This window comes from Paramisgurnus dabryanus, chromosome 8 (genome assembly GCF_030506205.2).
Source record: "Paramisgurnus dabryanus chromosome 8, PD_genome_1.1, whole genome shotgun sequence".
Taxonomy (NCBI): domain Eukaryota; kingdom Metazoa; phylum Chordata; class Actinopteri; order Cypriniformes; family Cobitidae; genus Paramisgurnus; species Paramisgurnus dabryanus.
Genome location: NC_133344.1, coordinates 6,847,937 through 6,874,348, shown reverse-complemented (window position 1 = coordinate 6,874,348; position 26,412 = coordinate 6,847,937). Strand labels below are relative to the sequence as shown.

The 26,412-nt window shown below is 37.9% G+C and overlaps 1 protein-coding gene, 2 long non-coding RNA genes and 1 pseudogene across 13 annotated transcripts in view; 2 read left to right on the top strand and 2 right to left on the bottom strand.

Moving 5' to 3' along the window:
* Positions 1-1,640: 1,640 nt before the first annotated feature.
* LOC135770667 (uncharacterized) lies at positions 1,641-7,432 on the bottom strand. Its single transcript, XR_010542746.2, has 4 exons — positions 7,015-7,432; positions 5,856-5,994; positions 4,451-5,481; positions 1,641-2,707 (listed from the first exon to the last, which is right to left on the bottom strand). It is a non-coding gene; the product is annotated as an uncharacterized lncRNA (long non-coding RNA).
* LOC135770666 (uncharacterized) lies at positions 2,693-12,320 on the top strand. Of its 7 annotated transcripts, none has more exons than XR_010542744.2 (10): positions 2,693-2,737; positions 7,756-7,787; positions 8,405-8,443; positions 8,554-8,606; positions 8,702-8,790; positions 9,755-9,816; positions 10,006-10,039; positions 10,174-10,289; positions 10,371-10,492; positions 11,875-12,320. It is a non-coding gene; the product is annotated as an uncharacterized lncRNA (long non-coding RNA). The 7 variants fall into 7 exon arrangements; XR_012337181.1 differs by having other exon boundaries at positions 2,716-2,737; positions 8,523-8,606; XR_012337182.1 differs by lacking the exon at positions 2,693-2,737 and adding an exon at positions 6,004-6,545 and having other exon boundaries at positions 8,523-8,606; positions 9,303-9,816.
* Positions 12,321-13,262: 942 nt separating this feature from the next.
* Positions 13,263-26,412, top strand: part of LOC135771665 (protein NLRC3-like) — a 32,545-nt gene continuing 19,395 nt past the window's right edge. The window contains exons 1-6 of one of the 5 annotated variants that reach the window (XM_065281999.2): positions 13,263-13,403; positions 13,795-13,851; positions 13,970-14,083; positions 14,469-14,582; positions 14,909-14,992; positions 15,174-16,937. In XM_065281999.2, coding sequence (XP_065138071.1) covers positions 13,802-13,851; positions 13,970-14,083; positions 14,469-14,582; positions 14,909-14,992; positions 15,174-16,937 — 2,126 coding nt within the window. In that variant the 5' untranslated portion in view covers positions 13,263-13,403; positions 13,795-13,801. Of the gene's footprint in view, positions 13,469-13,752; positions 13,852-13,950; positions 14,084-14,468; positions 14,583-14,908; positions 14,993-15,173; positions 16,938-26,412 lie in introns of all 5 variants that reach the window. The other 4 variants (XM_065281998.2, XM_065282000.2, XM_065281996.2 and 1 more) reach the window with 4 other exon arrangements.
* On the bottom strand, positions 18,242-25,204 carry LOC141282471 (uncharacterized; annotated as a pseudogene).

The following is a 26,412-nucleotide window of genomic DNA, read 5'->3' as shown; positions in this document are numbered from 1 at the left end:
TAGAACAACTTTCTGTTACATAAAATGACATCGTTACCCAAACCCAACTCTAACCCCAACGTCAGGCGACGATGGTTTAAAAAGCATACGAACATTTTTTATAAACCAATACATTAAGTGACATCCTAACGCAAACAGCAAATCTAACCCCAAACCGAAGAGACAATTGTTTAAAAAGAGGGAAAACAGTTGAGTAACTGTAGTGGAGGACTTTTATTATGCTTTTATTTTCATATTATTATGTTTTATTTTTTATCCTATTTTTCATTTTTTAATAACAATCTGAAGCTCAAAAATTGTGATTCATATGGAGATCATGTTTTTCTGCTAACGTACAGAATTATGCTCTTTCTGTCTTTTGAGCAAAGTACAATGTCCAAGGACTTAAACATCATGTACTGAGAACAAGACATACGTTTTATGATTTCACTAGATTTGTGTTTAACTGTTCATGTTCTTAATCACTGACAAATTGAAGCTTATCTTCTAAATGACGTAGAAACTGATGACTACACATGTTTCAGCATCTTACTATAAATGTGTGTTCAACCTTGTAATCGGGGCTCTTAGGTTTTTAAACTTCTAGCACCATGGGGGTGAGAGCCTATTCTGCAGAATATATAAAATTCAGACAAAGAAAATTATGTCGACAGTGTGTCTGTGTGATCCTTGACTTTGACTTTTAGTGAGTATTATTTGATGCGGCTAAAATTCCACGACATAACCAATACGTGAAACTGTCACGGAAAAGAAAGTCGTGTCAGGGGCTCGTAATGTGGTGGAAATACGTGACAATGTCACGCAAAACTGAGCAAAATAATGCGTGACTATTTCACGGAAATTTGTGAGATCATGTTGGTTTAGTAGCTCAACTGAAAGTGTTTTGTGCTCTTTCGTGAATGAGAAAACCTTACACATTAACATAGAGGGGAAACGGTAAGTATGATTTAATATTTGAGTGATAAATAAATAAATCATGTCTGATCTGAATTAAACTCATGTTGAAATATCAGTTGATAGTCGTGCAGAATCATTCCTTAAACTGAAGGTAAAACTCTGGAGTAAGTATTAAAAACAGTCTGATCTTAAGTGTTTTGTATTGTTTTTAATCTCATTGTTATCTGTCAAGTGAACTGCAGTTACTCATCTGATCTTCACACATAACTCACAGCTAATATTTTTACATCTGTGTGTTTCTTTCATCTGTAAACTCACTGGTACACCGAACAGCAGTTCATTTAACTTAAAACATAAAATATCTCATTCAAACAATATGTTCTTGTTTTATTAGGTTTATTTAATATTCAGTGAACTCTTTGCCTCTGGCCACCTTGTAAAGCAAAGTTAACATGAAGTAAAATACACAAATTCACTTTTCACTCATAGACAGTTGTGTAGTGGTGTCTGGAGAAGTGGGTATACCCTTAATTTATGGGCCCCAAGTGGGTATATCCATGCCATCAAATAAGGAAGTGGGTATACTCCATATTCGCGTATGCACTACAGCACTGCTCATAGACCTCAACAGTTAACACACAAACCTCAATAACACTGACTGTAAAGAAATCTCATGAACTCAAAATGTGAATTATTAACTCTACCACAAAAATAATAACAACAATTGATAATATATCCCAGCAAACAGGGGACGTCCTCCGGACGTTGCGAACGTCCTCTTAGGTCCGCATAAGGTCCGCATTGTAACGTTCGCTGGCGGACCTTCCGGGGACGTCCGCATATGATCCGCTAAATAACGTTCGCTGGCGGACCTTCCGGGGACGTCCGCATATGGTCCGCTAAATAACGTTCGCTGGCGGACCTTCCGGGGACGTCCGCATATGGTCCGCTAAATAACGTTCGCTGGCGGACCTTCCGAGGACGTTAGCATATGGTCCGCTAGACAACGTTCACAGGCGGACCTTCCGGGGACGTGAAACCACTCAGTTTTAATATAAACCCATACTACACATTTAACCATAAGGCAGGGTTACCCTTTCATGCAGACATCAAAGTAAAAATGCTGTTTTTGCTATTACTTTACTAATGAAAATCGTAGTTTATAGTATCTAATATTATTTTATAATTATTATTATTTTTTTCTTAATTTTTAAACTAGTATGCTAAAACATGGCCTTTATATCAACCCTTTACTGATTTTATTACATAGATCCCATTAAAGCAACTTACAATTTTACAATAATTTTACATTTAACGTGAATAAAAAGATCTGGCACCATGTCTTTTTTAGTTAATGATTTTCCATACTATTCCTAAGACATAACTATTGTCAATAAATCGAAATCACAATGCACATATTCATGTAATAGTTAAAGAATCCACCATTGTGAAGTTACACATCACCCAATTAAATATAAATGAAGTGCAAGTACTTGTTTATTCTGATTAATATGATACGGTGTTGTGTGGTTCAAGCGTTGTCTTTCTCATATATGAAGCACTGCATGATATATAATTGTCACACAGCAAAAATCTATACAAATACATTATATCAAGGAAAAACAAACTTGAATCTACAACTACAGCTCAAATGTAAAACTTTTATTATTGCAAAGGATTCAAATGCAAGCAAAGCAATGCAAACAGAAATGCAGAATGACATTCACTCAATCTGTTGCAAGCAATGACTTTCAAACAGCAAGTGTTGAAGAGGCCAAACACGCGGAACACAAGTCCAACGCTGAAAATTCTGGAAAAGAACAATTGAAAAAAGATACAGGTAAGACATACATCCTCATATAAACTTGAACTATATCTCAAATTCTACACCCATCATTTAAACTGTCAGAAAGTGTTGATTAGACTGCAAAATAAGGTGTACTTTGTAATTTCATAATTTTCCTTTTTTTCTATTATTTTTCTTTTTTCTATACGGTTTCTTACTAAAATGTCTTTAGTGTTGCCAGCTCTCGTGAGACAAAAAAGCAACCGCAGCTTCAAAAACAAGCCCAATATTATTATATTGTTTACTGTCAACAAATGAGCTCAAAACATTTTAACCTTCAACCCCTCTGAAATTACACATTTTAAGTTTAGTATTAAATTGCAAAGATAACACTTTACAATAAGCTTGTATTTGTTAGCATTTGCCACCATGAACTAACAATAAACAATACTTCTACAATATTTATTAATCTTAGTTCATGTTAATTTCAGCATTTGGTAAACCATATTTCAAAGTTATATCTGTTACAGGTGTATTATATTTTGTTGTGGCATCTAGCAGTGAAATTGCGAATAGCAATCAACCTAAATTTCGAAGCGCAATGTGATTCTATGGTAGCTGCCACAGGACAAAAATGTCATTGTCACTCTGAAGCCCATGTTATAGTTGTGCGTAAGGTCTACACCGTAGGTTATCCATAGCCTGAGCGTAGCCTGATTTTTAACAGCGTGTCAGTTCTACGTGGACCACAAGCGCTGTTATTGGTTCACTAGAACCCCTCCCATCAGGTAAAAAACTGCGTCATAGCCATTTCCATTTGCGACGGTGAGAACAAAAATAGGCCAAGTTGAGGAATGACTTAACTCAAACTGCTGCAACGAGTCGCTGTTTATTTACTTCGATCACTGCTGGTCAGTGGCGCTCGTGACTCCTCATTCGAGGGGCGCTAATTCAAAATAAGTGTTCGGAGTATCATGTGTGTGGTCCCCTTTTCCAAAATATGTGTCCTGCGTGTCGAGAGATCCTATGTGCATCACATATTTTGTCAAAATAAGTGCCTGCTGCACATGCGTCAAAACCGTTTATGATAAAAGAGACGCTCACGTTCACAAAATACACACAAGACACTCCCTTAACACTAAACTCTGATTACACATGGGATTATGCGAGTATCTGGCAAAAGCGAGCGTCTCTTTTATCATAAACCTTTTAGACGCATCTGCAGCAGGCACTTACAGGATCTCTCATAGCGCAGAACACATATTTTGAAAAAAGGAACCACACACATGACAAGCTACATACATGTTGTGATGAACTTTGCATCGAGCGCCCTCAAAAAAAGAAGTCACCAGCCGCCACTGCTGCTGGTCTTCTCAAAACATACGCAACAATCTGCTGTTTCTTCATTTGTGAGTTAAACTGACCAAGCTGCTTCTGTGGTTACATGCGTGGATACTGCCTATCAGCGGTCTACATGTATGTTTGCTATATTGAGCCCTTGAGACAATGTATGGACGAAAAACGCTCTGTAGAACAGTTTGTCCATTTAGGGCTACTGTAGAAACATGATGGTGACTTTCATGTATGCTGGCCCGCAGTGTATGGACATAAAAACGGCTCACTTAAATGTATGTCTTCATCTGTAAAAGATAAAAATCTCCATATCTCATTAAATGTGAATAAATATCAAGATCAAAATGCCGTGTTAACACTGCAAGAAAGAATTAAAACGTTTTAGGTTTTGGTGTATCAGATAAATTTGCTTACCTAAATCATTCAAGCCAGGAAGTAGGACACTTTTGGCGCTTTTCCATTGCATAGTATGACCCAGTTCAGCACAGCTCACTTTTGGGGAAGGGGTAATGGGTTTCGGATGCGAAGCCATGTGCAAAGTTACAAAAATGCAGAGCACACCACCGCGCCCATGTCTGGATGGCAGTTTTGTAACTTTGCGCATGGCTCCGCATTCAAAACGCACCAAAAGTATAGGCGTAAATGTTCTGTCAGCGGAGTACAGGTACTGATGACACGGGTGTTTGTATAGAACCTGTCATGTGAGAGAGGTAGTGGAAAATCTACTTGTGGCTGTCAATTTTGATTTTGTGGCTGCATTCCATTAATATGCTCTGTTGCTCCATGTTGTGTGTGTGTGTGTGTTTGTATCACATTTACGATGATGTTACGGCAGTAGAGAGGACGCAACTTTAACAATAAGGCTATAATCAGGGGTGCACATAACTTTTTTTGTCCTGGTTCTCAAAGAAGTACCTGGAGATGTTACTTGGTACTCACACTATTCATAGCACAGACATCCTACATGCTGACATCATCACTTTTCTCCTGACTACTCTCTTCGCCATATCGCTTTTGTTTAAACATGGTAGACAATGATGTACATAAAATAACCCTGGTTATTGTTTTTTACTTATCTAATCTTTATAAATAACTACTAGCCTAACTCATATAAATGTATACTTGTACTAGCAAGCTGTCTGAAGCATTGAGATGCGGATCACTGCTAACAACACACATTAATTATCTTACCACTGATGCACGAAGAAATCTCTTATGTCAAAGTAAATTAGCTAACTATGTAACAAAATTCCAGCAACGTTGGTACACTAGAATTGTTTCTATTTGAGCATACGCACCAGTTATGTGCACCCCTGCCTATAATCTCACCCACTCTGAAGCGACACTAAACTGTACTGGAAAAGCAACGAAAGCGAGCTGAGCTGCATCGTGCCGAGCCAAGTTGTACCCTACATTGGAAAAGCGCCATATCATGACATCGGACCCTGGAACACAGAAAAGCATGAGACAGTAAAAAGCATCAGATGTTAGGTTGTGTTTGAATGCTTCCTATGAACAATTTCCCCCTGAACTATGCATGTAAATGAAATTAAACTACCTATTCTTTCTTTCCCCTTCTTAAACATCCTTTAAAACCATAGCCAAAAAACTCAAGATCTTAGCTTGTTATTAACAATATCCTTATTTGTTCCAACAAATATAACTATATAACTTGCTATACAAGTTAATTATACAAATATAACTCATTAATAATCTTATTAACAAATATTACCAAATTCAATTATTTTAGCCAGGAAAACTTAAATGTCACTACATTGAAATGTCATATATGGTTATAAAAGTATATATTTTGACTCACATCTCAATATGGTGGCCTCCAGGTCTTCATTCTTGATGGGATTCAGAAACTGTGAACTGTCTTCACAGACAAATAATACAAAGTCAGCCTAAGAGTGTGGAGTAAACAGCATCAAGCCTTTCTTTAATAAGGAACTCATCTACAAAAAACAAACAAATACTTGTTATACTTTTATGAATTGTCAAGTTGTACAACACACAGCAATTAAGATTAAGACAAACAAAAAATCACTGATTTTATTAATTCCATTGTTGTGTCTAATATATAGAAACAACTTGTGTTGTAAAAGGAAAGATGACAGCCAGATGACGTCAAAGTATCGCGAGAGCGAGACGAAATTTGATTTCTTGAATCCTTCTCGCGGTACTCTGACGTCATCCGGCTGTCAGTCTTGCGGCGCCGCATGAAGTCAAATAAGCCTCCTGACTGCGTGCGAGAACATTTTGAATTATCTGGCACGAGGCATCACACGTCAAACTTCAACTGACACAACGGTCTCGGTGAAGGGAATAAGCAAAAGCTCCTTTAAATTTCGTCATTTTTTATACACATCCCGTTTATTTTGTAGTTAATTGTTAGATAAGTAAGTAATTTCGTCAAGTTTTCGTTACAGAGTAAGATTTCGTTATCATCGTTACCATATACAGTATTTATATTGGTTCAAGAGCGCAGTTTGATAACTCATTCAAGGTTTGTAGCCATATTTAAGTTACTCGCTTACTTTGTTTAAGTGTTAGAGTAAATGTATATGGTTTTAAAGTAGTATTAATATAAGTAACTGCGCCTCAATCCGAAGGCTAACCACTGGAAGTAGCATTTGTAACTTAGGCTGTATACCTTTTACGTCATCAAGACTGTCATATTTAAGAATATTAACAATTATAAAGTTAACTATTATTCTCAGTTAATCGTAAATTGTTGTAATATGCTTATGACTTGCGAATGTAATGTTTATTTAACTGAAATAAACCAGGCTTGATGACGTATGCAGCCTGCATATTCGACCTCCGGAGGATGTAGCCTTCCGTTTGAGAAAGGGCCTACAAGTTGAGCGTGCGCGAGATTCTGCCGAATTGATTCTTCAATAATGGCAAAGCAAAAAGTAACTGTCGTGATGATAACCCACATTTTAAGGTTTAAATTAAAACTCCTACCTTACCTTTCCAGGGGGTTCTGTTCCTGCAGTCTTCCAGCAATACTGGCGCGTATGACGATGCGGACACGAACTGCACACTACAGTATACCGCCGCCTACTGTACTGTAGTAAAATAACGTGTAGGATTGAATACTGTGGCAAACGCAGTAAAAAAAGCCATTTAATTCATTGTAAAAACAATGGGCATGCCAGTTTAAGTAACTTGTGGGCTAAATCACCAAAATAAGTTTGTAGATGTGGTTCAATTATTTTTAAAATGTGTAGCATAATGGACCAGCCTGAATGTATGTAGCCTATAAATATATTGTTTAGACTTTATTTTTAAACCTTTATTTGGTGGTATATGGTTAAACCTTTTTAATGGTAGCAATAGGCTTTATACCCAGCTGCACTACTTCCTGAACTTCAGCCAGCTCCTTGTTTCCTGTCTGCCATTATTGGTCAAACTGATTAATCCAGGTGTGCCTGACCTCAGTAGTCACAACAACAATAATCAGACAGACCTGGATTTATCAGTTTGTCCAATAATGGCAGACAGGAAACAATGGGCTGGCTGAAGTTCAGGAAGTAGTGCAGCTGGGCATAAAGCCTATTAAATAAAAATCTTAAATTGAATCAAATCTCTTATAATAATACATAAAAGGTCTGGGAGGGTTGGGGGTACATCTGGGTAACATTTTAACATTTAATATATTTTGATGTGTGTGTATATATATATTAACTTTCTTTATTTTGTTTTCTCAGCCTTTAAACATCTAAACATGTCCTCCAAAAAGGTAAGTTCAGCAGATCAGCTTATCTTATTCTGTAATATTGATACCGGTTTGAGAAAAACTAAGATTAAACAATGTACATGTTTCCTAGCCTGGTTAGCCAGACCTACATCAAGATGTAAGGTCTGGCAACTCTTCACACAAACGGCTCAATGCAAGGGGCGGGATATAAGGTTGTCCCTCAAAATGCCTCTGCACGCAATAGGATAGCGCTATGACGGATCAGAGCAACGAAGAAGGTGACGTAGTTACCGTAACCAGTCGGCAAAACTCCAAACACATCTTTCTTCCTTAAAAAGGACTTCAGTAGGGTTTATTTGCTCTTCTCTCAAAGAAAAACATAAGTCTAAGTCCTCCAGAGTCGCGGCCAAAGCCGCTTCAAAAGAAAGCTGTTCGCCAGCAGCAGCAGCCATTCTCTGTTTTCAAGTAGGAACCGTTGCAGCTCTGTCGTCATCATGTTAAGCCCGCCCCACAGACGCTACACACGATGTGATTGGCCTGACCAAATTTTGGTTTTTGGACCGGTTAAGTGTATTGTGAGTGCCTAGACTAAACCCTGGCAGCAAATATATTTTGCGGCCGCTAGGGTGCGTCTAGATTTCTAGGCTACATGTTTCCAGGAAAAAGGGAAAAACACTGGAAAACAATTTCAGCCTAAGGTTTGAGATGGCTAACTGTGTACATTGCCTTTGTGTACTGCAAGCTGAACTTACAGATTTATATGGACTTTACTTACAGGTTTCCTGTGCTGTTTTGCTCCATTTTACAGAACAAAATAAGGCTGAGGTAGCACCATCCTTGTGGTTAGAGTGAAAGAATGTGGTAAGATTTGGTTAATGTTTTATAAAATACAAATGATAAACATGAAGGTCAGCTACATATAAAAAATAATCAAACATGCTTGTTTCCATCTGAAGGGTATTGAGACCAAAATAAATAATGTGCCATTCTGGACAAACAGCTGTGGACAATACAAGCAGTCAGAGTAGCCCATTTTCTCACACAGGTAAAGTATGCAAAGTAATACCAAACTTCTTTTTAACCTTAACAAATACTGGCAATCCAAATATACAATGTTTATGTGAGGTACTGTGCAAATGTCTTAGGCCACCATGCTACCATTAGATTTGTTATTTTTGCAATTGTATAGTGATCATATATAATTATTTCTCAGTCTCTTTATTAGAATACAACCAGAAAATACAGGAAATGTGTATGTAGTATTAAAAACAATATACCGGTAAACGTATAAGCTGAGGTGTCAAGTGTTTAGGGTAAACTCTCCTTCCACTTGAGCAATAGCAGGCAACTGCAGGATCTCTTAAACCTAAATGAAATTAAATCCTAATTTCTAATTCTAATCGAATGACTTCAGGACTTCAGTCTCCTCAAAAAAGCTCAAGATGTGTTTAGTGCCAAGAGAGGTCACACTAAATACTGACTGATGTCTGAAGAAGACATTTAGTTCTGAAAATGGATTTGTTTTTAATTTTGTGTACATTTTTCCTGTATTTACAGTTGGTATCTTAATAAAAAGAGTGAAAAATAAATATGGATGGACATTAAAACTTTGCTAAAACAACAAAGCTGGTGATAGTGTCCCAAGACTTTTGCACAGTAATGTATATTGACCAAGAGTTGTAATGATCAAAACAAATGCATGTCGTCTATTATTTTCTTTAAATGGGACAGTAAATTATCTGAAAGTGAAATCATTATTGAAGGTGATATCATTGTCACTGCATTCATTGTTACATGATTTTAAACAGTGGGAATCATTGTGTAAGTTTCTTAATAATATCAAATACTACTTTTTTGTCTTGTTGTTTCTAGACCTGAGGATAAGATTTCCAGTTTGAAAGTGAAGAAAATGAATCATTATTAACAGCAATTAGTAGTTTTTCAGCTGAGAAGCCAGGTGAAACTATAAGGACACTATGATTTACTTTCATATTATCATTCTTTTATAGATGAGGAGCAACCAGTAAGAAAAAGCAAAAAGATGTTTTGATGTTGCCTGAGGCACCTTATTGTGAGTACATTTTAATGCCATGTACAGTATTTGTAGTATAATGATGATTACTTGATTTATATTTATTAATTTAGCATATGCCTTGAGTGACTTACAAATGATAGAGCATTCAACATTTTACAACAGTTACTACAATACTTACATCATTAATTTTTAAATCTAATTAATTGTTTTTTATCACAAATGCAGCACATCAGTCAATTTCTTCCAATAATGAATCAAGGTACAGTATTTTGTTATTTTTTATCTTAAATTATTGATATTGATAGGCATTTTCTTCCACACAGACTTATTGTTCATTTAGTTTACTGGTGTAGTTAGTAATGTTATTAATGTTTCAAAACTCATTCTTGGAAGAAATCCTGGAGTGTGGAGAATCATTCTGAAAGTAGACCAAATACAGGACAACACCACAGCAGTGGTTGGAAAAATGCAGCAGACAATGAGCAAACCAAGCTGACTTTCAAAAGATGGTATGTGCCATAACACATGCAACATTACTAGTCACTGCTGACGTTTTACCCATGTTTATTACGGATTGTTTTTGTTTGTAGATTCGTTATCTGTTTCTTCAAAGGGGAGGCAGTTTGGGAGATGGGAAATAGGAGGATGCTTCAGCTACACAGGGCGAATTTCAGCAGCTCAGTTTCACACTTGCAACTAACAATGAATTATAGTGAGTCTGTGTGAATCCCAAACATTTCAAAATTATTTTTGTATATATATTGTATGTAAATTGTAATGTTGTAAATAAGAATGTACATTGTAAATGTTAATAGCACATAAACATTAATAGCAATTAATAGTCTATTTTTAAAACAAAAATAATGTTTGATGCTTTGGATACATATAGTATCATATACTCTACATAGTATACTTCTAGATGCCTTTAACACAAAAACCTACAATAATATCAAAGATCAATGTATAAGACAACTTACATTATTTTATGTCATAGTAAACTATTTTTATACTCTGTGTGACCTATGCTCTCTCTGAGATGTGTATGTTCATTTTGTAGCTGGTCAGGGTAGAAGCATGCTACCATTAGATTAGTTGTTTTTGCAATTGTGTAGTGATCATATATAATTATTTCTCAGTGTCTTTATTAGAATACAACCAGCAAATACAGGAAATGTGTATGTGGTATTAAAAACAGTATAAAGTATAAGCTGAGGTGTCAAGTATTTAGGGTAAACTCCCCTTAAACTTGAGCAATAGCAGGCAACTGCAGGATCTCTTAAACCTAAATAAAATGAAATTCTAATTCTAATCATCAAATGACTTAAGGCTTTTTTGAGGAGAATGAAGTCCTGAAGATGTGTTTCGTGCCAAGAGAGGTCACACTAAATACTGACTGATGCCTGAAAAAGACATTTACTTCTGAAAATTGTTTTGTTTTTAATTGTGTGTAAATTTTTCCTGTATTTTCTGTTTGTATCTTAAAAAAGAGTGAAAAATAAATATGGATGGACATTAAAACTTTGCTAAAACAACAAAGCTAATGATGGTGGCCTTAGACTTTTGCACAGTAATGTTTGTTACCCATTTTATGTGTAAATGCAAATCAATATGAATATGAATTCTCCCAGTATGGTTTCCGCTGGTCAGGCTGGTGTAGCAGGATTGTTTTAGAGGGACTTTTGCACAGTACTGTATGTCCACATTTACCCACCTTTACTTTGAGTGAACTGTAACAGCAACAATAATGCCATAAGCATGAAATACTAGGTAAAAGTGAGTTGTGCATGCTTTCTAGTTTTAGCACAGAATTCTGTCTCCCTTATCTTTTAAATGTTTGCTACAGATATTTTGCAAGACATTTTAAACATATCGGGGCGGTTTCCCAGACAGGGAAATCTTAAATACATCAGTGCCCTTTGTTTAACATCATAATGCACACAAGTAATGTTTTTAGTAAGGCATGTTTGTTAAAACTAGTTATATTTCATAATTAAACTGAGGCATAGTCCTGGTTTAAGCTAATCCTTGTCTGGGAAACCACCCCAATAAATAATAACTACTTATCTTTTAAATGTGTTCATTTCGTTGTTTTAGGTTAGAAGACAACGGAAATATTTGACATGGGAGTCCAGCAGACAGCCAGAGACACGCACACACACGGAGCTGAAGCGCGTTTGACTGACGCGTACGGGAGATCAGGCACGCGCACGGGAGCTCGCTCGCGCACGCACACACAAACACGGAGCACAGGAAAATTACACCTGTTCAATTAAAATAAAAGAACTTTGTGGTAAACAATGTTTAGCGTGTCTGATTTCATTGGTTGTAATGAAATAAAACGATGTGCTGAGGACTTTAGGCGAACGTCCCCTAAAAGTCCCGAAAGTCCGCTGACCGTCCTGCAAACGTCCTTGTGAAAGTCCGGAGGACGTCTTCGCGGACGTCCGCTCGACGTAACAGGGGACCCTACACGATAACGTCCAGGGGACGTTCGCAGAGGACATTTAGGGGACGTCCAGGGGACCTTTTTTTGTTAGCTGGGATACAACCGTTCTATAACACAGCTGGTAAATTATATACCTGTGATGCATGATGGGTAAAACATGTCAATCTACAGACTAAAGCTTAGATAAAATAGGTCAAACTTGTTCTTGGTAATATGTTGTGTTGCTTTCTCAAGTATGAACGACTCTGTTTTGTGATAGTTGTGAGTTTGTTATGTGATCTGAGCAGTGAAGCTGTACACAGTTATTTTATATTGTGAAACATTGTCTGTTCTGTCTGTAAACACATCTTAAAGAACTCTCTACTACAGTGGTTCTCAAACTGGGGGCCGCGAGATGGTGCCAGGGGGGCCCCAGTTTTATGACATTTCATAAAATACATTAATTTATCATGAATTCTGTGTAATTAAACCTAAAAAAAAAATAAGGCTACTAACCAACAGCACTACTTTGTATACTTTAATATGTTTTGTCTTATTAAAATGTTACGTTTTAAAACAAATTTGTTATAAAAAAATTGGGGGCCGCAAAGGAATGCACCATATACAAGGGGGGCCGCACGCTGAAAAAGTTTGAGAACCACTGCTCTAATAAATCACTAAATGTGTCTCAGTCAGCTCAACTGAATAAGTTTTTTGATGAATGAGAACTTCCTCACACTATGATAAATACATAAATGTAAATATAGTTCACAAAAATAATTGAAAATAACCACTTACATTATACCAAACCCATAATGACTTTACTCCTTTAGTGGATCAAAAGAGGAGACATTTAGATTTCAGTTTAATCATTGTTAATGCTGATTTGTTTTTGTTTCATGCAGTGAAAATCAACACTGATGCTGATTATTACTCCTCGTTTGTAAGTAAATCTATCAAATCATCAGATGTATGATGTAACGCTGTAATGCTTGTTTACTATCAGCAGAGGGAGAAACACCTCAAACGATTCGTCGTCTTGTCAGTGACGTCACAGATTTAAAGCGAAAGTAAAGTTCACTTCAATGTTTATATTTTCCAATCGCCATTTTGATTTATAGGGATATAATAAGCGCGTTTATCCTCACCACACCGATCATCAAACTGATTAATACAACGTCTATTAAAGGACATTCAGGTATTGTCGCGTGTGTAGTTGATGTTTAAGGTTGAGGATTTTGAGGATGTGAATCCAGTCAGATTGTAGGTTAAATTGTCGCGAGACGGCTTTCAGTTCATTCTATTCAGTTTCTCAAGGACCGATTTATTGTTTGTTTGATCGTTTCTTAAAATTTCTAAAACATTTGTTGATTGTTTTGCGCTGCTTGTGACTCTAGACATCATTTGGGTTAATATTGTGTTAATGTGAGGTAATGTGTAGTTGTGTTGACGCAGTTGACGCATTCATTGATCTGAATTATAATGTTTGTTCATTAACTTTGATTTTAAGTTTATTTTGTGTCTGAATGTTATTTATTTTCAATCAGTATCAGTTTTGGAGATAAGATTGATCAGATTCACCTCTGCAGCTCCATCATGGATCAAACACAAACATCAACAGATGAAGATTTTTCTCCAGGATGCAGGTACTTTACATAAACACTATATTAATCTTCATATTAAAGCAAAATATTCATTTGTTTATCATGGCCATCTTAAAAATATATTATTAATGTAATTTAAAGTATTAAACGTGTGTTATAGTTCAGATCATCAGAAGAGATCAGATTCAGAATTCAGCTGTGTCTCTATGAAGAGTGACGCGTCTATGGGTCATCCAATAAACTTTAAGAGAGAGGAGACAAGGCCTGATAGCAGGTATATAAAAACTCTGAAACATGTGATTATAGCTTTTAAATTGTGATTTGTTTTTGAAAAAAACATTATTTTTCTTTTCTATCATTCTTGTGTTTAAGGGTAGTAAATGTTATCTTCTTTAACAGTGTTCACACAAAGAGACACATCAGTGCAAGGCAAGCACTGAGTTTTTGTATTAACAGTAGCCTATTATTATCATATGTGCTTTTTAATAACAAATGAGTTTTATAAATATGTGTATCTATACTACAGATAAACTCATTTAAAGGCTGAGTGCAAAATGTTTGAAAAAAAAAACGCTTTGGAAAAGGTAGTTGGCCGATTACCACAACACACTTGTAACCAATCAGGAGTAGGGGTAACTGTAATCTGTTGTTTGTTATAGTTCAGATCATCAGAAGAGATCAGATCCAGAGTCCAGCTGTGTATCTATGAAGAGTGACGCGTCTATGGGTCATCCAATAAACTTAAAGAGAAAGGAGACAAGGCCTGATAGCATGTATGAAATTACTTTGACAACTATGATTGTAGTTTGATATTTTTTGAAATCGTGCATTTTGTAAAGAGATGAGACATTTTTCTTAATTATATCAGACATATTTATGAAGAGAGACACATCTGTGGAACCACTCAGTTAAATTTACAGTCTTTGTATTGAAATGGTGTAAATGAAAAGATCATATTAGATAAATAATGCTAAAATTATCTAGTTTTATTACATTCACAACAGTGTAAAAACTGTAGAGTTGATAAAAGCAATATGAATTAAAACTCCACTAATATTAAAGACTAAAGTAATTCTTGATTCTCATTCTTGCCATCCAGACGAATCAGAAGAAAACCTGACTGTAAGAGGAGGAAGATTGAGGAACAATCTGAGAGTCAACTACAAGAGAGTCCTCATTTCAGGTAAATCATTTTATTTTATTTTATTGTAGATGCCTTTGCTATTTTGCCTAAATAAAACATTTTATAAACCATTAGTATGTAATGTGTCTTCTGATGCAAAAACATAATTTTGCTCTACACATTTACTCATACTTGCGTGATAATCTCATATTGATAATCTCAATTCATTTTTAATTTAAAGCCTAAAAACATTCAGATCAAATCTAAGGAAGAAGTTTGAGTGTTTGTCTGAGGTAACATCAAATGAGAGAAACCCAACACCACTGAATGAGATCTACACAGAGCTCTACATCACAGAGAGTGAAAGTGGAGAGATCAGTAATGAACATGAGGTGAGACAGATTGAGACACAATCCAGAAGAACAACAACAGAGGAGACACCAATCAAATGTAATGACATCTTTAAACCTTTACCTGAACAACACAAACACATCAGAAGTGTGCTGACAAAGGGAGTTGCTGGCATTGGAAAAACAGTCTCTGTACAGAAGTTCATTCTGGACTGGGCTGAAGAGAAAGAAAATCAGGACGTCCACCTCATATTTCCACTTCCTTTCAGAGAGATCAATTTGATGAAGGACAAAACACTCAGTCTTTTAGATCTTCTTCATCTTTTCTTCCCAGAGACAAAAGAAATGGAAATCTTCAGTGATGAATATAAAGTGTTGTTCATCTTTGATGGTTTGGATGAGTGTCGTCTGTCTCTGGATTTTCACAGCAGTGTGAGGTTGTGTGATGTAAATGAATCAACCTCAGTGGACGTGATGCTGACAAACCTCATCAAGGGGAATCTGTGTCCCTCTGCTCTCATCTGGATCACCTCCAGACCAGCAGCAGCTGATCTCATCCCCTCTGAGTGTGTTGATCGAGTCACAGAGGTACGAGGCTTCAGTGATCCACAGAAGGAGGAATACTTCAGGAAGAGAATCAGTGATGAGTGTCTGTCTGATCAAATCATCTCACACCTGAAGTCATCCAGGAGTCTCTACATCATGTGTCACATCCCAGTGTTCTGCTGGATTTCAGTCACTGTTCTAGAAAAAATGTTGAGTGAATCAAAGAAAAGAGAGATCCCCAAGACTCTCACTCAAATGTACACACACTTCCTGATCATTCAGACAAACATCAAACATCAGAAGGACTATGAGAAGAAAGTAAAGGATGAAGAGATGATCTTTAAACTGGGTAAACTGGCTTTTGAGCATCTTGTGAAAGGCAATCTGATCTTCTATGATGAAGACCTGAGAGAGTGTGGCATTGATGTAGCAGAAGCATCAGTGTACTCAGGATTGTGTACTCAGATCTTCAGAGAGGAGATTGTCTTGTGTCAGGGGAAAGTTTACTGCTTTGTTCATCTCAGCATCCAGGAACATCTAGCAGCTCTTTATGCTCATATCTCCTTCACAAACAACAACACAAATGTGTTTGATAAAATGAAGAAACAAACTCAAAGAGAAAAGATTTCAGTGTCTGATCTGTATCAGAGAGCTGTGGATGAGGCTCTAAAGAGTAAAAATGGACATTTTGATATTTTTCTTCGTTTTTTTCTGGGTTTGTCATTGGAGTCAAATCAGAATCTCTTACGAGGTTTGATGACACAGACAGATCAAAGCTCTCACAGCAATGAGAAAACAGTTGAGTATATCAAGAAGAAGATCAGGAGCACTCAATCTCCAGAGAAATTTATCAATCTGTTTCATTGTCTGAATGAACTGGATGATCATTCACTAGTGGAGGAAATCCAACATCATCTGAAATCTGGAACATTAAGTGAAGCCAAACTCTCTTCATCTCAGTGGTCAGCTGTAGTTTTTGTGTTGTTGACATCAGAACAGAAGATGGATGAGTTTAATATGAATCATTTTGTTAGAGGAGAAAACAAAGCCGAAAGACTGAAAGTTTTTAAGAAGCTGCTGCCTGTGATTTGTGAATCCAGATCAGTTCAGTAAGTGTGAACAGTCACTTTACTCTTAAGTTTAGTTTTAGTTTATTTTTACCTTTATTGTCATTGCATTGTATACAACGAAATTTGACATCTCTCATAGAAAAAGACTTAGGGCCCTATTTTAACATTCTGAAACGCAAGTGTGAAGCGCAATGCGCAAGTGACTTTGTGGGCGGATCTTGGGCGCTGTTGCTATTTTCCCGGCGGGAGAAATAACTCTTCAATAAATCAATAAGGGGTTGGTCTGAAGTAGGTTCATTATTCATAGGTGGGGTTTGGGCGTAACGTCAAATAAACCAATCAGAACGCTATCCAACATTCCCTTTAAACGCAAGGGCGCAAGTTCCATGGCGGGTTGCTATTATTATGACGGATTTACCAGGCGCACGCCAGGAGCGGTTCATAGCCGAGGAGACCGACGTTCTTGTAAGAGCACTCAAAGACAGAGAAGTTGTTTTGTATGGGGATAGGAGAAACCCGCCCAAATCAGCGTAGGTTAAACAGGCGTGAGAGGAAATAGCCTCAATTGTCTCATCAGCTGGTATCCCCATCGTTGCGCCAAGCGCTACAATGATGTCAGGAGACGGGGGAATCCCAAGCTTGCCAGCATAAATCGGGCACGCCGTGTAACGGGAGGTGGATCTGCCTCTACACAGATCCGCGTCCACCCTCACCGCTGAAAGGGTTTGGGGGCTTTGAAATCAATAAACGTAATACAGCCACACAACAAACTTATGAAAATATTTTAATCGTTATTTGCCCACACAATAAATAAAACCTATCACCACAATGCTCACCACAATGATTTCCCTTATCTCATGTGTTAATATTTTTTATTTTAACAATTTATGATTTGCAAAAATAACTGTTGCATCTGTGTAGATTAGATAAGCAAATTGTGTGCGCAACGCGCCACTGACTTTAAACTAGTTTTTTTTGGTCAGTGGCGCAATTGTTTTTTGAAACTGCAAAATAGCATCAGGGATGGTTTGCGCCGCAACACGCCTCCTTTTTTGCGCTGAACTTGCCCCCAGGGAGCGCAAGTTCATTCCCTGGTTTGCCGACGTGCATCTGTGAAGGGAAAAACCTGCTGGGTGCAAGATAGGGCCCATAAACTTATACTTAAAACTTGATTATTGTATTTTCTGGACTATAAGTCGCTATATATATATATATATATACAGTGGGTATGGAAAGTATTCAGACCCCTTTTCACTTTTCTGTAGTATATTTTAATAGAACACACACACACACACACACACACACACACACACACACACACACACACACACACACACACACACATATACACACACAGTGGGTACGGAAAGTATTCTGACCTCTTTAACTTTTTCACTCTTTGTTTCATTGCAGCCATTTGCTAAAATCAAAAAAGTTAATTTTATTTTTCATTAATGTTAACTCAGCGCCCCATCTTGACAGAAAAAAACAGACATGTAGAAATTTTTGCAAATTTATAAAAAAAAATGAAATATCACATGGTCATAAATATTCAGACCCTTTGCTCAGTTTTGAGTGGAAGCACCCTTTTGAGATAGTACAGCCATACGGCTTCTTGAGAATAATGCAATTCGTTTTTCACACCTGGATATGGGGATCATCTGCCATTCTTCCTTGCAGATCCTTTCCAATTTTGTCAGGTTTTTTTCAGGTCTCTCCAGAGATGCTCAATTGGGTTTAGGTCAGGGCTCTGGCTGGGCCAGTCAAGAATGGTCACAGAGTTGTTCCGAAGCCACTCCTTTGTTATTTAAGCTGTGTGCTTAGGGTCATTGTCTTGTTGGAAGGTGAACCTTCAACCCAATCTGAGGTCCAGAGTACTCTGGAAGAGGTTTTCTTCCAGGATAACTCGTACTTGGCCCCATTCATCTTTCCTTCAATTGCATCCTGTCCCTGCAGCTGAAAAACACCCCCATAGCATGATGCTTCCACCACCATGTTTCACTGTTGAGATTGTATTGGGCAGGTGATGAGCAGTGCCTGGTTTTCTCCACACATACCAGTTAGAATTAATGTCAAAAAGTTCATAGTCTGGGAGTCCTTCATGTGTTTTTTTCATTTGTCTTGAACTGAGGAGAGGCTTCCGTTGTGCCACTCTGCCATAGAGCCCCGACTGGTGAAGTGCAGCAGTGATAGTTGACTTTCTGGAACTTTCTCCCATCTCCCTACTGCATCTCTGGAGCTCAGCATCAATGATCTTTGGGTTCTTCTTTACCTCTCTCACTAAGGCTCTTCTCCCACGATAACTCAGTTTGGATGGACAGCCAGGTCTAAGAAGAGTTCTGGTTGTCCCAAACTTCTTCCATTTAAGGATTATGGAGGCCACTGTGCTCTTAGGAACCTTGAGTGCTGCAGAAATTATTTTGTACCTTGGCCATATCCATGCCTTGCCACAATTGTGTCTCTGAGCTCCTTTTGCAGTTCCTTTGACTTCATGATTCTCATTTGCTGTGACATGCCCTGTGAGCTGTAAGGTCTTATATAGATAGGTGTGTGCCTTTCCTAATCAAGTCCAATCAGTTTGATTAAACACAGCTGGACTCCAGTGAAGGAGTAAAACCACCTCAAGGAGGATCAATAGACCCTTTTACTGTTTGTACACAATGATGACGTGGCAGCGTATGCATGCACATTTAGGCAATGGAAGTATGGCAAGAATCAGCAGTTAAGCAACACAGATAGAGAAAGTTATTTTAAAAAGTTGACTTTATCAACTTTTTCAACACAGCTTCCAGATCTGTGTACTATAGTGGAGTGGATAAAAGACGCTAGCAGATGGCCAAAAATAAAGTTGCCAGATACATATATAAGTATATTAGTAAATTATATTAGTGCAACCAAATGCAACAACCAGACATTTTGATGCTGGGAAACTGTTTTAATAAATTCAATTCAATTTTATTTATATAGCGCTTTTCACAATTGTTAATTGTTTCAAAGCAGCTTTACATTAATAGATGTAGGAAAAGCATAGAAAAGTGAGCGTAGTAATAATGTAACAAATGTGACCAGTCACGGAAAGTAGTGACACAAGTCGGATCTGGGCCATTTTGAGTTATTTACAGATTCTTAAAAGTGCAGTTTCTAAGCTTTCCAACGATGTGTAACACATGGAAATCTGATAAGATTTGGAGAAGTTGTGGCCATTTGAATATAGGAACTCAAAAAAACTCATACCGAGAAAATCGAGACGAAAGGGACTCTCCTTTACAGCTGGGGGAGACAATACGGCTCATTTACATCTCATTTAGATAAGCCATACTCCCTGTAAAGCCGTTTTGAGATACGGATGTTCTAGCTAGAGATGTGCATCGATGCATCGCATTCCCATTTAAAAGACCTGTCTAAAATCGATTCTGATTCGTAAGGCTCCGATTCAGTGTTTCATGCACAGCTTGTGCATGTACTACGGCTCCGTGATCAGTAGGAAGTCTGTATCAATCTAAAATCACTACAAGTTTGACTCGTTTATAATGTGCATTTAAAAAGCAACACTCGTCAAACACAATCATTTAAAATATTCTCTATTATCATAAAAATACCTGAAACAATCTGAAGAACAGCAATATAAATATGCCTCTAGATATTTCCTGGAATAGTGTTAGTAATGCTACTTCTTCTGTGGCACAAATGGTGTTTCTAAGCGAGAGCGCCCCCTGGCTTTTGGATGTGGCTGCATTTCACCGTAATTCATTCAAATTCATTCATTGAGAAAACGTGCATTTGCCTGATTAATTTTCACAACCCTAGTTCTAGCATCATATGTAGTATTTTATGACAGAAGTCCGAATGACAACATGCAAAAATAAACATGACTTTTTACCTTTGTGTTGATCACAAGTCGAATCCAGTCTGTTTTAGATGTGTGAATTATCCAATGACCATTTTTGTCCACAAATGCGTATAATCCGTGAAATATACATATATTGTCCATTGTTTACATCAGATTTCACATGCACGTCTTGTAATAGATTATAATATACAATCTGAGGACTATTTACATCGTAACACTTGTATATGAGATTACACTCGCGTTCAAAACCAGTGGTCAAACTTGTTTGTAAAAGTAGCGGGAGTATAATACATAATATCCAAACCGGGCTGTCAAATATCGTGAAGTCATCTGACTCGCTCATTCCTCCAATGACTTCATGGAAAATATTGATAGACAGAACGTGTAGCCAATTAGATAACGAATCCAACGATCTTTGTGTGATGCTTTATTTCCTGGTGTGGAACCGGCATTTTATATGCTTATATAAGGATAAACAATAATAAGAACGAACGTGTATGCATGTAAACAAAAGGGGCTGACTGGCACTTAGAAAAGGCACTAGTCTTACAAAAACTCTTGCAAGAACCTCATTTTTGGGCCTATTGACTTCAAACGTGAAATATAACTTCTTTAGACTTGTGGCTTTGGCATCATTGCATTTCTAGGTTTCACACATATATTTATCATTAAGATTTTTAGTGTTAAAAACGATGTTATGCAAATAAAATTTTATTACAATGTACTTCAGCCTCTCTGACTTTTTTTAATTTTTATCTTAAAATAATTTTGAAACCTGTAAAACGAAGCTCAAAGTGTCTTCTATCTAATGATACCACCGTTATGCTTATACTATAAATGGTTTAGTAAAAACAGACCTTTTAGTGAAAGTAGGTCTTTTCATGGTTTGGGCCTGAGTGGGGGTGCTTTTCAAGAGGTTAAGTAATTTTGTGGGAATGGGGTCTAATATACAGGACGATGATTTGGATGATGTTACTAATTTAGAGAGCTCTTCTATTCTAGTAGGTTTAAATGACTCAAGGGGCCCTATTTTAACGATCTGAAACGCAAGGGCGAAGCGCAAGTGACTTTGCGCGGATCTTGGGCGCTGTTGCTATTTTCCCGGCGGGAGAAATAACTCTTGCGACAGGCGCAAATCATTAAGGGGTTGTCTGAAGTAGGTTCATTATTCATAGGTGTGGTTTGGGCGTAACGTCAAATAAACCAATCAGAACGCTATCCAACCAGTGGTGGGCCGTCAGGACCAGCAGGGCCTTCTCTGCTGGCCCTATAAAAAATAAAAATAATTTTTTTTTAAAAGTGTTAAATGTTTTTCTTTAGTATGCTATTTATTTTTTTCATTGGTGTAATGTCCGCAAAATTTGTTAGTTTTGTTAAGGTTGAACCGGAGTATCCTCAAAAAATCACATAAAAATCAGCTTATTCAGCTGGGGCCAGCTCTACAGATACTGCTAGGCTTGTGTTGGAGGACAACACATCTGATTTGTTACAATCATTAGTGACAGAAACATCAACCAATCAAATTTTGACGTTTATTGACAGCACGTCCTCCGGGTCTAGCGACGTGCCCAGCACTACCCCTAACGTCTGTCGTCAATTTCCAACGGAAGCAGGAAATTCAGTTATTATTAAAGAAAATGACATCCGCTGTTGCAGATACACGCGATCTTGTTGCCCTCAGCACAAGAAGTTATTTTGTTTGCCGTGTTTACTTAATACGAGTAAAGGGACATGGAATGATTCTGGCTTTGACAGTCTGAACAGCTTCATGAAGGCAGCTCTTAAACACCAAGGCTCCGAGCGCCATAATAATGTCATGCATTTAAAAATTTTGGTGAAAGTCTTGTGGATTTGGAACTTAACGGGTAGAGAAAACGGGAGATCAGCGTCCACAATGAAAGAACGGAGACATTCTGAAGCGTCTTGAGTGACTGTGTTCTCTTTTTGGGACGGCGAGAATTATCAGGGGACACGATGAAGATTCGCTAAACAGGGGTAATTACTTGGAATTGTTAACGCTATTAGCGGAGCATGATGCGGACTTGCGACATCATCTTGCCATGGCCACAGTTTTTACAGGACCGTCAGGAAAAAATCAAAACGATATAATAAATGCAGTGTCAGAAGTGTTAAATGAAAACATCAAAGAAGAAATTAAACAAACAAATTTTGTGGCAGTTATGGTGGATGAGATCACTGACTTCAGTAACACAGCGCAGCTCTCATGTCCTCGGGTATGTGACTGAAAAGTGACGGGTGAGTGCTTTACTACTTTTTGAGTATTGTATCATGCAGATTGTGGTTTGTATCTGATAATAAGCATTATTAAGGGCTTATGCACATTGTTATTGAGTGGTTTGTGTTGCACTGATAGTAGCCTGTAGCATGTGGATGTGACACTATGCACACAGTGTGCATAGGGGGATTACATGATACATGCAGTGAAATTTAGTCTGAGTTCAACCCACCCTTACCTAGCATACTGTTTTAGGCTAATTGTTGATCAGCTGTCACGTTGCTGAGTGCCTGTATGTGCGGCTGAATATGCACATTATTTGCATATGGGTGTGTTAGCTGTAACAGATGAGTATATATGTGGTTTACATGCTTACTGAAGGCCTTGACTGAAACCCCACAGCACGCCACTGTATCCAACATTCCCTTTAAAGTGCCCGTATTATGAAAAACTCACTTTTTCTGGGTTTTGGGGTGTTCATTTGTGTCTCTGATGCTCCCACACACATACAAACTTGGAAAAAAATCCATCCATGCTGTTTTGAGTGTGATACAGGTTTCTGAATGTCCTCTGCCTTGAGTCTCAGATTGCGCTAGTTAAAACTCAGCTCCGTTGTGACGTAACAAACTGTTTCGTCACATTCAGTTTGAAACAGACTGGATTCGATTGATAATACCTGTTACGGTCCGGACCTCTCGCTAGCTTCTAGCAATTAGCATGCAGTCCACAAGCAGTATACATCCCCCGCCGGGTCTTAATTTCTGTAATTTGCGAAAATAATGCGTTTGAAAATGTTTTATAACTGGAATATGTTAGTATTGTCCAGGGAAAACGCGTTTATTGTTGAGACTGCTACATCACAGTTTACTCTGGAATCATTGTGTGTCATGAGTTTCTTCTCCTGTAGTGTAACGTTACTTATTAGTGATACTTTTCTGCTTGATTTGTCTGTTGGCAACATAAACCGTTAATAATAATAATATATAAAATAATAACACAATATGGTCTGTACTGCTCACGATATCACTATGCACGCGCACATGACGTTAGTAGTGGGGCGTGATCAAAGGAGCAGCAGCTCATAAATATGTAAGACTAGCTCAAAACGGCACAATCTGAACTGCCCTGAAACAGAGGCTACTAGAGATGGGTAACAATCTTTTCCTACAAGCTATTTCGAGCAAACAACTTTTGAAACATGCTTTATGGAACTCATACACCTATTTAACTTGTGGACAAGCTATCATAATATGGGCACTTTAAACGCAAGGGCGCAAGTTCCATGACGGGTTGCTATAATTATGACGGATTTACTAAGGCGCACGCCAGGAGCGGTTCACAGCCGAGGAGACCGACGTTCTTGTAGAGCAGTCAAAGACAGAGAAGTTGTTTTGTATAGGGATGGGAGAAACCCGCCCAAATCAGCGTAGGTTAAACAGGCGTGAGAGGAAATAGCCTCAATTGTCTCATCAGCTGGCATCCCCAGGACGTTGCGCCAAGCGCTACAATGATGTCAGGAGACGGGGAAATCCCAAGCTTGCCAGCATAAATCGGGCACGCCGTGTAACGGGAGGTGGATCTGCCTCCACACATGACCTGATGCCAGCAGAGGACATCGCTGAGTCCACCCTCACCGTTGAAAGGGTTGAATGCGGTTTGGGGGCTTTGAAATCGGACCCAAGAAACACAAGCAGTCCAACCCCAAAGTGCACTTACAAATCAAGTTCACATACATTAATGTCACGACTGGTTTTAACAAAAGAGAGAACCCAAACGCAGACACAACTGAAATACAACACTAGAGATTTATTAAGCACAAAAACCCACGTGGGGGTAAAACAGATAAATAAACACGGATAATAAACACAGAATCAGGAGTCAGAAACACGGACGACATGAAACTCTGACTGAAGACAATGAACGCGCACACGACAGAGAACGAGAGGGCAATATAAAGACACGACATCAATGGGGAACAGGTGAACATAATTAATTACGTAAGACACGAGTACATAAGGGAGTAGGGTGAAAGTGACAAGACACTGGGAACACGTGTCACATACATGATGTGAAAACACACGTGTTCCCACGTAAACACAATGCTGCCATAGCCTTGCCCTCTAACATCCAACCTGGATAATAACCAAGGTCAGGCAAGACCATGACAGCCACAAAACACTGGGAACACGTGGAAGCCACACATACTATATGACTCCACATGTTCCCACACAGAACATAGTACTGTCACGGTCTTGCCAGATGTACTCAGACATGGATCTAGCACAAAAGATCTGGCAAGCCCATGACACATTAAGGTTTCTTATGAAAACACTTTAATTATTATTTACATAAAATAAACATAATACAGCCACACAACAAACTTATGAAAATATTTTAATCGTTATTTGCATGAGAATTTTTTAAAGCAGCCACACAATAAATAAAAACCATCACCACAACGCTCACCACAATGATTTCCCTTATCTCATGTGTTAATATTTTTTATTGTAAAAATTTATGATTTGCAAAAATAACTGTTGCATCTGTGTAGATTAGAAAAGCAAAGTGTGTGCGCGTTGTGCACGCTATACATTATGGTCAAGCATGCGCCCTTAAAATGGCATAATGAACCACGCGCAACGCGCTACTGACTTTAGACTAGTTTTTTTGGGTCAGTGCCGCAATTGTTTTTTGAAACTGCAAAATAGCATCAGGAATGGTTTGCGCTGGAACACGCCTCCTTTTTTGCGCTGAACTGCCCAGGGAGCGCAAGTTCATTCCCAAGTTTGCCGACGTGCGTCTGTGGAGGGAAAAACCCGCTGTGCGCCGGTGCAAAATACGAATGATACATGCGTCACTGACAAAGTCAATTGCGCTGGGTGCAAGATAGGGCCCAAGATGTTCGTATGATAATCTAGTGCTAAATGTACTATTGGGTAGAGTGGTGGCTGCTTGCGTAGCTTCTATGTTTTCCCTAATAAACATAATTTTGTTAGTAAAGAAGTTCTTGAAGTCGTTACTATTGTGTTGGAGTTTACTATTGGTTTCTGTTTGTTCTTTGTTTCTAGTCAGTTTCGCAACTGTGCATTTTCTTTAATAAGCGTACTGAGATAGGTAGATCTGGTGGTTTTTATAGCCTGTCTGTAGTGTTGAACACTCTCTTTCCATGCTGCACGCCATACCTCTAACTTTGTGCTTCGGTAGTTTTGTTCCATTTTTCTAGCTACTTTTTTAAGGGCTGCAGTATGATGGTCATACCATGGAGCTGGCATTTTTCCTTTGATTCTCTTTTTTCGAATAGGAGCAATGGCATCCAACGTGCTAGAACAAACGTTGTTCAGGTTTTCTATTATAATATCCAGATCTTCACGGTTATCTGCTACATGTTTCATTTGGGCTAATCTGTAGCATGTTGCAGACTGAGTGAT